The 12276-nt window shown below is 46.6% G+C and overlaps 1 protein-coding gene across 1 annotated transcript in view; it reads right to left on the bottom strand.

The window, feature by feature from the left end:
- The window catches only part of LOC140906191 (tubulin beta-4B chain), a 61424-nt gene that overhangs the window by 11165 nt on the left and 37983 nt on the right, over positions 1–12276 (bottom strand). The window contains exon 3 of the mRNA XM_073329685.2: positions 918–1025. Within this exon, the coding sequence (XP_073185786.1) occupies positions 918–1025 (108 nt within the window). The remainder of the gene's footprint in view (positions 1–917; positions 1026–12276) is intronic.

Raw genomic sequence — 12276 nt, 5'->3', positions numbered from 1 at the left:
CAGCTCCCTGTACAGGGATACCTTCCGCTGCAACTGAGGAGTGATGGGTGTAGGAAACTGGGGCGGGGGAGGAGTTTGCAGAGCTTCCTGCAGCTTGGGGAGAAATCTGGGGGTGGGTCTGACCTGGCCCTGGATGCCGTGCAGGGGAAAAGGAAGTCCTATCCTCCCCAGCCCAGCTGGGACTAGCAGCTGAGCCTGGCGTGGGGTAGGAGCCACCAGCTGGGTCTTTCCCAGTCCCGCCCCCTGCCCCACCGTGATTTACCTCTCTGCCAGCTTCCCTGGGCACCCAAAACATAATGCTGGGGAGGTCTGCATGACCGCTCTTGTGGCTCCCCTTTGCTTCCCCATCAGAAAGTCATTTTTCTGTGGGGAAGCAAAGAATTCTGCGGGTGACATAAATTCTGCACATGCGCAGTGGCGCAGAATTCTCCCAGGAGTACTTAGAGCAGTTCCAGGGGTACTTCCATCAAAGGGTAGAAACAGTTACATTTGTTCATATTTATATTGGAATTTGGACTCTAAACCCAGAGTTTTACATACCCTTCCTTTGGCTCAAACATGCTGGCAGGGGGAATACCTGCCTTTGATCGGAGGCCAGCAAGGGAAGGTTTTGATCAACAGCATTAATCCCTCTGCCCCACCTTGCAGCATTCTGGTATTTAAAATGGTCTGTGGAAAGTGAACTAGAACAATGATCTTACTGTTATCAGAAATATAAAGCTAGGAGCACTCCGCAAGGGTGCATGCGGCCTTGTGATAGGACTGCCAGTTGCACAGAGAGTGCAGAACTCCTAAGATTACCCTCTGTTAAGAGCAGGGATGGATCAATTAACTCATTTGACTCCAAGTACTAGCAGGCGTAGGCTCATGAGTAGCTTAAAACTGGTTTCCTCCTTAGAACTGCAGAGTTACCATACCTGTCAGCCTCTGCATGCGGCACCTTCTCACTGGTTAGGATCTGCCACCACTCCTCGCCAATCTGATTGCCACATTGTCCAACATGTAACCACACAGCAGACATTGCCCTGAGAGCAGAAATACACATACAAAAATGTAGGTGGTAAATACCTTAAAGAGTCAATGTCAAGTCCTTAAACTCGTTTTCTGACCTGTCAAGAATGTATTATAATCTAATACAGCGGTTCCCAAAGTGGGTCGCAATGCTGTTTTAACAGGGTCACCAGGACTGGTTTAGACTTGCTGGGGCCTGGGCTGAAGCTGAAGCCTGAGCCCAACTGCCTGTGGCTGAAGCCAATGCCCTAGGGCTTCAGCTTTGGCCATGGGTCGTGGGACTCAGGTTGCAGGTCCCCCCACCATGGGGTGGTGAGACTGGGGCAGGCTCAGACTTTGGTCCCCCCTCCTGGGGTCCTGCAGTAATTTTTATTGTCAGAGGTGGGTCACAGTGCAATGAAGTTTGAGAACCCCTGATCTAACACATTGCTGCCAAGGCTAAACAATATACACAAATTACCAGTTCTGCAGACCCTACAATAGCCCCATGTTTTGTGCTTCTTCTGCAGGGGCAATGAGCTAGCAAACAGAGAATTGTGTGGGGCACTAATCGATGAGGCTGGGCCAAAAGAAAGAATAGGCCAGATCCTCAGGTGGTGCAAATGGATGTTGTTCCAATGAGGAACAGACACAATATATTTCATGCCTCATAAAGGCAAAAAGGACGGAGGTTCACAGGAGAGCCACTAACTTCAGCCAGGGATTGTGGGGGTTCAGCACTTCTGAAAGAAATCAGGCCCTAAAAGCAATGTGAGTTGTTGTTAACTAAACAGTCATCATCCAAACGGACTCTGTGCTCCCTTGGAAATACAGGGATGGGGCAGCAGAGGGGGAATTGACATTTGCAAAAGGGCAAATGCTACAATGAACAGGAAAAAATAATTATTTTCAAATTCTCTCTCAGGGTCAGAGCCACAGGTCCTCAGCGTGGGTCATTGCCTGTCTGTAGCTGTAGGGGACAGAATCAAAGCTGTCTGGATGGCTGATGAAAGACTAGCCCCCACCTTCCAGACACTCCCTTGGTTTTGTTCTGCCTCTGGTAGCTACTGGCAGGGTAGTGGAATCCAGCATTTACTGCGATAGGCAGAACATTAATTAGTAATGTGGGATAATATTTGGTCTAATTTGGACATATTGGTCACCCTAAAAAGGGGCGGGGGGCTTAAGAGGCTGTGTTTCTCCTGTCTGGAGTTATCACAGTGCACCCCACACCGCTGGATGGCGGAGAAAGGTCTAAAGAGGAGACCAAGGCTCTGTCCCTTCCACTCTGTTCCCCTGCCAGAAGGTGCAGGAGGAGAGGTTTGCACCTTATGCATTCCGGCCTTCTCATCTGCTGGGACTGGGAAGGATTTGCTTTGGCACCCTTCTCTGACCCAGGCATCAGGTCCACATGAGTTCCCCACCTTGGGGAGTCAGACAACCAGGCTGCGGCTGTCTCGAAGGATGATAGGAAAACGAAGAGAGCCATCCAACCACCAGAGGTGCTTGTGCCAGAGGACAGTGGCCTGGTGTGGGAAAACCATAAGCAAGAGTGGCCGAATCCACCACAGATGGAGCAAGGAGTGGCACAGAAGACCACTTGTGGCATGCGTCCCTGCATAGCGCAGATCTCATCATCTCCCCCCACCCCCTTGCTGGGCAGTTCGGTCTCGATCCCTTAGGAAGTTAGGAATTATGCATCTGTAAGCAGTGTTAGGATGAGCTCCACCCTGACATCTGGTGGTGAGGTGTGGCAAGTTGTGGAAAAGAACTTCAGGGGCTGATCTCATTTGCATAGGCACACCCACCCCGCCTAGAATGAGGCCATAGCTGCCCAAGTGGTCACTTTGGCTGCTGTGGGATCCCCAGTGTCTCTGTTATTGGGGCAGGAAGAATAAATTGTTATTACCCTGATTATGGGAACTGTGCTTGGAACTGTACTTGGCCTTTTGTTATGATGTAGGGACTCACCATCAACTAAGTGGCACTCGCTAGGCAAGGGTCATGGGTTGCAAAACTCTGTTAATTGAGAGAGGCTGGGGACAAGTATTAATACTTGGTGGCATGGGCCCCTTGGTGAGGGCCTTACATGCTAATTGCAGTTCCTCCTCTCTCCACTGTGGAATATCAGAGCTAATTTTGATTTCATTAGGAGTCTAGTTACAGGCGCTGAGCTCACTTTGGGCTAACAGTGTACCAGTACTGAGGCTCCCCTACTACAAGCTGAATTCACCAAAGAGCTGAACTGACTAAGAGCTGAAATCACTGAGCGTTGTGTTAAGCAGTGGGGGAGCCTGAAGACGTAGTGTGGAGCAGTTTGCAGGACGGCTGGAGTGCCTTGTGGACAGGCTGGTGGAGCAGTTCATGGGATGGCGGGAGCTACTTGTGGGCCACGGAGTGGAGCTAAGCGAAGGAATTCGTGGGGCAGCTGGCGGAGCGAAGGCCTATGGAGCTGTGGGGTGGTCAGCTTCAGATCATGTAAGGTGCCTCTTACCCCCGTCCCATCTCCACCCAGGTTGGGAGGTAAAGCTCCGCAGATAAACTTTCGAACTCTGGGGCTGCCCTGACCAGGGACAGAGACTTTTGGGTCACTGGACTTTTGGGACTTTGGGTGATTTGGGGTTGCTGGACTCAAGAACCAAAGGGAAAGGGGCATGCCCCAATTTGCCTGGGGTGGGTTTTTTTTGCTCATGGGTTGTGTTATGAATCCTGTTGGTGGTGTTTCCCCAACATAATGCCACATTGTTTCTCTCTGTTATTAAAAGGCTTTTTGCTACACTCAGACTATGTGCTTGCGAGAGGGGAAGTATTGCCTCTTAGAGGCGCCCAGCGGGGGTGGTATATATTTGTCCCAGGTCACTGGGTGGGGGCTCGAGCTGGTTTGCATTGTGTTATTGGAATGGATCCCCTAGATATTGAACCCGGCCCTTGTTGCTGCCAACTCTGACGGGCAGAAGGCAGCAAGGAAACAAAACAACCAAGCAGGATTCAAAGCAGTATGGGGCTGTTTAGCTGGGTTGCTTGAAACCCCTTCGGATAGGGAGGTCCCTGGCAGCAGCAGCTTGGAGCGTAGCATGTCTGGGCAGGCCTCTCTGGCAGAACACTTCATGAGCAATCAAAGGAATAGAAAGGTTGGCAGGAAAGGAGGGCGGGGCGGGGGAAAGGCCTAGGCTAACCAGACCCCACTTAAGCTGCAGTCAGCCATTCCACAGCTGCCAGGCTAACAGGACCCTGCTCACTGAGGGTCAACCAAGTTTCATGGAGTCAGCCTCAGAGGGCTCAAAGGGAGAGCAGCCCAGAGGTGGAGGAACAAGCAGGCAGCAAGGGGCCCCCTGGCCCACCACTTATTTCTGACTAAATTTATCTGCCAGCTTTAACCAGGTGTGAGTCAGCCCTTATAGAAGCCTGAGTGAGAAAAGGAATAGCCAGCCTTACTACAGGCCAAAGTATCCTTTTCACGGCTACTTCTCAAAGCACAAAAAGCGAGGCTACAACAAAAGCTGATGAAACAAGTCTAAGCCAGAAAGGGAAGAGATCTTCTTTCCTCAATGCAAATTCCAACACTAGAAGTAACCTCTGACTGCAGTCAGGAGAGGTCCATCAAGCACCTCCCAGGGGACGGGGGGGGAAGGGGAGGATATTAAAATGCAAGGACCAGTGGCCTCTCTCAATGGTGGATAGATCAGTCCTGGATGTGGCTCGACAAAGGAATGGCAAACTTTTCACAGAGTCCGAATCATCGTTTTCTCCCTTCTCCACTATCCTCAAAAGATGCAGAATATGCAGAAGGCCACAGACAATCATTTGCAAATAGGTATAACAGAGAGAGAGAGTTCCTGAGGCAGAGGAGATGTTTTCCAGCCATTACTCAATCTTATTTCTGGTACCCAAGAGATTCGGGGAGGCTAGAGTGGTGTTGGACTTAACACCTGAACAAGTTCATAAGGAGGACCAGGTTCAAGATGGAGACCTTGAATTCGATACTGGCGGTGATTTGCCAGAGAGATTAGCGTTCATCAGTCAACCTGAGGGAGGCTTACCTTCATGTGCCAATTCACTAGCCACACAATGATAGTCAATGGGCCACGGTAATAAGAGGGTACAAAATACATAGGAATGAGAGTAGGTTGTGCTGGTAGGGGAGTGGCACTATATGTGAGAGAAAGCGGAGAGTCAAATATAATAAAAATCTTAAGTTAAACTGTACCATAGAATCTCTATGGATAGAAATTCCATGCTTGAATAATAAGAATAAAGCAGTAGGAATATACTCCTGACCACCTGACCAGGATGGTGATTGTGAAATGCTCAAAAATATTAGAGAGGCTACAAAAACACACACATGAAAACCCAATAATAATAATGGGGGATTTCAGCTATCCCCATATTGACTGGGTACATGTCACCTCATGACGGGATGCAGAGATAAAATTTCTAGACACCATAAATCACTGCTTCTTAGAGCAGCGAGCTAGTCCTGGAACCTGGAAGGGGAGAGGCAATTCTTGATTTAGTCCTACGTGACACACAGGATCTGGTCCAAGAGGTGACTAGAGCTGAGCCCCTCAGTAATAGCGACCATAATGTAATTAAATTTAACATCCTTGTAGGGAAGAAAATACCAAAAAAACCCACCACACTAGCATTTAACTTCAAAAAAGGAAACTACACAAACATTAGGCTAGTTAAACAGAAACTGAGGGTTACCAAAAGAAACTACAGCATTTGCTCAAGAAACTCCCTGAAAAAGCACAAGAAGAAATCTGCACAGACACACGCCTGGAACCCCGACCTGGGGTATTCTATCTGATACCCAAGATCCATAAACCTGGAAATGCTGGACGCCCAATCATCTCAGGCATCGGCACCCTGACAGCAGTATCATCTGGCTATGTAGACTCCTCCCTCCTCAGGCCCTATGCTACCAGCACTCCCAGCTATCTTCGAGACACCACTGACTTCCTGAGGAAACTACAATCCATCGGTGATCTTCCTGAAAACACCATCCTGGCCACTATGGATGTAGAAGCCCTCTACACCAACATTCCACACAAAGATGGACTACAAGCCATCAGGAACAGTATCCCTAATAATGTCATGGCAAACCTGGTGGCTGAACTTTGTGACTTTATCCTCACCCATAACTATTTCACATTTGGGGACAATGTATACCTTCAAATCAGCGGCACTGCTATGGGTACCCGCATGGCCCCATTTTTATGGCTGACTTAGAACAACGCTTCCTCAGCTCTCGTCCCCTAATGCCCCTACTCTACTTGCGCTACATTGATGACATCTTCATCATCTGGACCCATGGAAAAGAAGCCCTTGAGGAATTCCACCATGATTTCAACAATTTCCATCCCACCATCAACCTCAGCCTGGACCAGTCCACACAAGAGATCCACTTCCTGGACACTACGGTGCTAATAAGCGATGGTCACATAAACACCACCCTATACCGGAAACATATTGACCACTATACTCTATTCAAGCCTAAGTTAATTGTATCCAATTTGCAAATGAATTCCAATTCAACAGTCTCTCGCTGGAGTCTGGATTTGAAGTTTTTTTGTTGTAATATCGCAACTTTCATGTCTGTAATTGTGTGACCAGAGAGATTGAAGTGTTCTCCGACTGGTTTATGAATGCTATAATTCTTGACATCTGATTTGTGTCCATTTATTCTTTTACGTAGAGACTGTCCAGTTTGACCAATGTCCATGGCAGAGGGGCATTGCTGGCACATGATGGCATATATCGCATTGGTAGATGTGCAGGTGAACGAGCCTCTGATAGTGTGGCTGATGTGATTAGGCCCTATGATGGTGTCCCCTGAATAGATATGTGGGCACAGTTGGCAACGGACTTTGTTGCAAGGATAGGTTCCTGGGTTAGTGGTTCTGTTGTGTGGTATGTGGTTGTTGGTGAGTATTTGCTTCAGGTTGGGGGGCTGTCTGTAGGCAAGGACTGGCCTGTCTCCCAAGATTTGTGAGAGTGTTGGGTCATCCTTCAGGATAGGTTGTAGATCCTTAATAATGCATTGGAGGGGTTTTAGTTGGGGGCTGAAGGTGACTGCTAGTGGCGTTCTGTTATTTTCTTTGTTAGGCCTGTCCTGTAGTAGGTGACTTCTGGGAGCTCTTCTGGCTCTATCAATCTGTTTCTTCACTTCCGCAGGTGGGTATTGTAGTTGTAAGAATGCTTGATAGAGATCTTGTAGGTGTTTGTCTCTGTCTGAGGGGTTGGAGCAAATGCGGTTGTATCGCAGAGCTTGGCTGTGGACAATGGATCGTGTGGTGTGGTCAGGGTGAAGGCTGGAGGCATGTAGGTAGGAATAGCTAGTCTAGTTGGCAGCCGGTGTCAAGTGGAGTGCCCCAGGGGTCGGTCCTGGGGCCGGTTTTGTTCAATATCTTCATAAATGATCTGGAGGATGGTGTGGATTGCACTCTCAGCAAATTTGCGGATGATACTAAACTGGGAGGAGTGGTAGATACGCTGGAGGGCAGGGATAGGATACAGAGGGACCTAGACAAATTGGAGAATTGGGCCAAAAGAAATCTGATGAGCTTCAATAAGGATAAGTGCAGGGTCCTGCACTTAGGACGGAAGAACCCAATGCACAGCTACAGACTAGGGACCGAATGGCTAGGCAGCAGTTCTGCGGAAAAGGACCTAGGGGTGACAGTGGACGAGAAGCTGGATATGAGCCAGCAGTGTGCCCTTGTTGCCAAGAAGGCCAATGGCATTTTGGGATGTATAAGTAGGGGCATAGCGAGCAGATCGAGGGACGTGATCGTCCCCCTCTATTCGACATTGGTGAGGCTTCATCTGGAGTACTGTGTCCAGTTTTGGGCCCCACACTACAAGAAGGATGTGGATAAATTGGAGAGAGTCTAGCGAAGGGCAACAAAAATGATTAGGGGTCTGGAACACATGAGTTATGAGGAGAGGCTGAGGGAACTGGGATTGTTTAGTCTGCAGAAGAGAAGAATGAGGGGGGATTTGATAGCTGCTTTCTACTACCTGAGAGGTAGTTCCAGAGAGGATGGTTCTAGACTATTCTCAGTGGTGGAAAAGGACAGGACAAGGAGTAATGGTCTCAAGTTGCATTGGGGGAGGTTTAGGTTGGATATTAGGAAAAACTTTTTCACTAGGAGGGTGGTGAAACACTGGAATGCGTTGCCTAGGGAGGTGGTGCAATCTCCTTCCTTAGAAGTTTTTAAGGTCAGGCTTGACAAATCCCTGGCTGGGATGATTTAATTGGGTATGGGTCCTGCTTTTGAGCAGGGGGTTGGACTAGATGACCTCCTGAGGTCCCTTCCAACCCTGATATTCTATGATTCTATGATAGCGGTCAGTATGTTTCTGGTATAGGGTGGTGTTTATGTGACCATCGTTTATTAGCACTGTAGTGTCCAGGAAGTGGACCTCTTGTGGGGACTGGACCAGGCTGAGGTTGATGGTGGGATGGAAATTGTTGAAATCATGGTGGAATTCCCCGCACTTCCGACGTTCTTGTTAAACCTTGGATTTGTGCTGGAAATGGCCCACCTTGATTATCATACACATTGTAAGGAGAGTGATCACTTTAGATAAGCTATTACCAACAGGAGAGTGGGGTTGGGGGAGAGAAAACCTTTTGTAGTGGTAAACACCCATTTTTTCATGGTTTGTGTGTATAAAAAGATCTTCTGTGCTTTCCACAGTATGCATCCAATGAAGTGAGCTGTAGCTCACGAAAGCTTATGCTCAGATAAATTGGTTAGTCTCTAAGGTGCCACAAGTACTCCTTTTCTTTTTGCGAATACAGACTAACAGGGCTGTTACTCTGAAACCTTCCCCAGGAAGTGGGGTGCAAGGGTTGGGAGGATTCTGGGGGGAAATACGTGTCCAAACTACGTTTCCCAGTAAACCCAGTTAAAATTTGGTGGTGGGAGTGGAAATTCCAAGGGCAAAGGGTAAAATTAATTTGTACCTTGGGGAAGTTTTAACCTAAGCTGGGAAAAGTAAGCTTAGCAGGTTTTCATGCAGGTCCCCACATCTGTACCCTAGAGTTCAGAGTGGGGAAGGAACCTTGACATCCTCTATCAGAGATACAAGATAACTCAGGTACTTCCTTTGGGATATCCTCCAATTCAGATCCATCAGAATCCTTGTCCTATGCCAGTTTGGGGCACCCTACCATCACCTCAAATGAGGAAAGTGGGAAGATGGAGCTAAAACTCTCAGCAATGTCCGTCAGGCTTTCATAATTTGTGTCCATGGCATTAAGGAGAATGTTATTAGAGGTTGCATGAACCAAGATAGCTTGACCTTGGGTGGCAAGCTAACAATAGATGCTTTCTTACATGATATAGCTGGTGTGCTTGTCTTAAGAAAGGGAGGAAGATATGAAGGCCCTTCCTTCAGTCAAAGTTTTACTTATGAAATATGTTTAGGAATAAAAGACATTGGAAGGCATCTGATGAAGAAATAGCCAGGGTGAGATTTCCTCCCTTTTCAATAGGATGACAGCTGCTGAGAAAGCTCTATCTGGGCTTCCAGACACTGAAGACTTGTGAGTAACAGAAGCCTCACTGAGCATCTTGGATGACAGAGTCCTGTGAACATGAGACAAACCAACCTGCTAACAGCACATCAGGAAGGTTCCCAGCAAGATAACCAGACTCCACTTCCCCTAAGTTCTTCAGCCACATTTACTAACAGTCACATTTACTAACAGTTCATTGTTTGGTATTTACACAGAAGGAGCAGGTGTGGGATTCTATGACTCAATGAAGTAGAGTAAGACTGGAGAACTCAGAAGATACAGGGTATGACCTAGAGTTTGTTGCTTCTGCCTATGTCACCATCAGCCTAACCACTCCAGAATGGTGAGTGGAGTTGCAGAATTCCATGCTTGTCATGATTTGTTTTGCTGCCTTGAGGCTTCCACTTACTGACAACACCTTTTTAAAGAAAGCAAAGAATTTTTTTTTTTTTTTTTTTGCAGCTGTGATATGAAACAGAGAACAGAACTGGAAACTGCCTTCCACTCACTAATTGCAAAAATGCTTCAGTTCTCAAGACTTACACAACTATGAGAAAAACCCACAAGCTCTTTCAGCTAGCCCAGTTCATGTAATACTTTCTCAAGAAGCTACACTGTACCTGAGGGCACTGGACATTTATGCCCTACAGAGAGTCTGAGTCTAAAAATAACCTCCAAAGAAGCTACAGGAGAAATAGGCTCAGGTGCACCATACTCCAATTGTATAGACCTGTCATTTGTATGAACAGAAGAAACACCTGATGCAGTGCAAGGAGCCACCTTTGCCATCCGCTCTGTTTTAACATACACATAGCCCTTTAAAAGTCACTATGTGAGTGACAGCATCTCAGTACTTAGCAAGACTCACAAGTAAACCACCACTGATGTTTTCTCATCTCCCTCTTCTCAGTTGCATTCGGTCAATTACAGCTTTTCACTATTAAACTGAGACGGTAACACGATGATTCAATAATACATTTCCCCTTTGCAGCAATTGGGCTGCACTATGTGTTTCCTGCTACTCTAAACACTTTGAAAAGAGTCTATGGATGCAAGTCCCTTAATGGACAATTGTGCCCTAATGAGACTCTTCAAAGGACTTTGGATCAGGGCCTTGCATGCCAAAGGAAGCACTATTTTCCCAACCCCAGGCAGTAAGAGGTCAGCTTATGTTCTGAAATACAAGGTTTTATTATAGTCCTTACAGATTTTTATCCTAATGTAGCTGCAGATTTTCTTGTTATTCATATAGGCTCTGATTCAGCAAAAACTTTAAGTCTCATTGACTTTGATGGGACTACTCATGTGCTTAAAGTAAACCACATGCTTAACAGCTTTGCTGGTTCAAAACTAGCAAACGTCTAGATAAAAAATAGGAACAGATGGTCCATTTTCTATTACTGATCTTACCAGGGACTCTCAAATTCTCTCCCTTGTGTGGAGCGCATCTTAACGGGCATTGTCTTATGGACACTTCCCTCTTGTTTATGATCACATGAGCCACCTCCACTCCCATTTGTAATCGAATAACATGCCTTTGGCAACTATGGCAGTTGCTTCCATGGAAAAGGACTATTAAGAAGGTATTTAATGTATTTTTAACTGCCATTCCATGCAATTAAGTAGCTGGAAACAAGGATCAGAGATAGCACTACATGACCAAGTAGTGTTCAGTACACACCCACACTTCAGGCACTTATGTTTTATTCAATAACTGATCCAAGACTTCTCATTCCTATGACTCTACTTAGTTAATTTAATAGCCTCTGAGGATGCAATTTATCCAAGGCGCTTCAGCATTCCAAACAAATTAGACCTCCCAATTCTCCTTTGTCTGACTCTCTTGAAAAAGCCCTACTAGGATGGAGGCGTACATTTAATTACATTCAGTATAATATCTACAAACACTTTCTGCACATGTACCCACACAGGAAAGCTTTTGTTCAGCTATAAGATCTGGTATCCAGCTAGGTTTGTTTTTTTTAAACTTCGCTTTCCAACTGAATTGCACAAGGAGATGAAGTGACTGATTCAAGGCCATAATAACTAAAAGCAGTTGAATGGGTATTTATTTCACTTTATTACCCCCTTTGAAATCACCACCAGGTCACGGTGTCAGGCAGCTTTTGCATTACAACTTAAAGAAAAAACCCTCTTGTAAAGGGAAATTCACCAGATACCATCTAACAGCTGAGTCTAGTCTCAAGTTAGAGGTAAAATTGTTCGCCAATTGTGAGAGGTAATCCCAGTTGCTAGTTCTCTTAGATCTTCCAACCTCCCATCTTTGACCATGATGCGCTGTTCAGTAGTGATTGGGAAGCTGTGGTATTTGATTCCGTCACTGAACTCAAAAGGAAAGATGGAAAAAAACAAAGTCTAAGTAAGCCATCATCTGGGCCTTCTAGCGAGGGACTATGTTCAAGTGCTGAGTGAAGGACATTATTAGGGCCAAGTAGTTGTCCCTGTAAGGGGCAGAGTTTTCTGATGGGAATCAAAAAGAAGAAACCTGTGGTGATAATCTGCACCAGGACACCTTTTAAAGTGCCAGCCAAGCTATAGGAAAGGGTAGCAAGGTGGGTTTCCTCTCGCCTGTAGTGCGGGTAGGTCAAACCAACCAACCAACCAAATACTGTTCTTCCCTTGATGTGGGGTTTCATCTTGTTTTAGAAGGATTCCCCCAGTCAGCCCCTTCCCCTGTCTCCAGACTACAAGCAGAAAAAACAAAACAACCTCCACCACACAGTTCTCCCCTTTCC

The sequence above is a fragment of the Lepidochelys kempii genome, chromosome 2, assembly GCF_965140285.1.
Source record: "Lepidochelys kempii isolate rLepKem1 chromosome 2, rLepKem1.hap1, whole genome shotgun sequence".
In the NCBI taxonomy this organism is placed as follows: domain Eukaryota; kingdom Metazoa; phylum Chordata; order Testudines; family Cheloniidae; genus Lepidochelys; species Lepidochelys kempii.
This window is presented reverse-complemented; position numbering and strand designations above follow the sequence as displayed.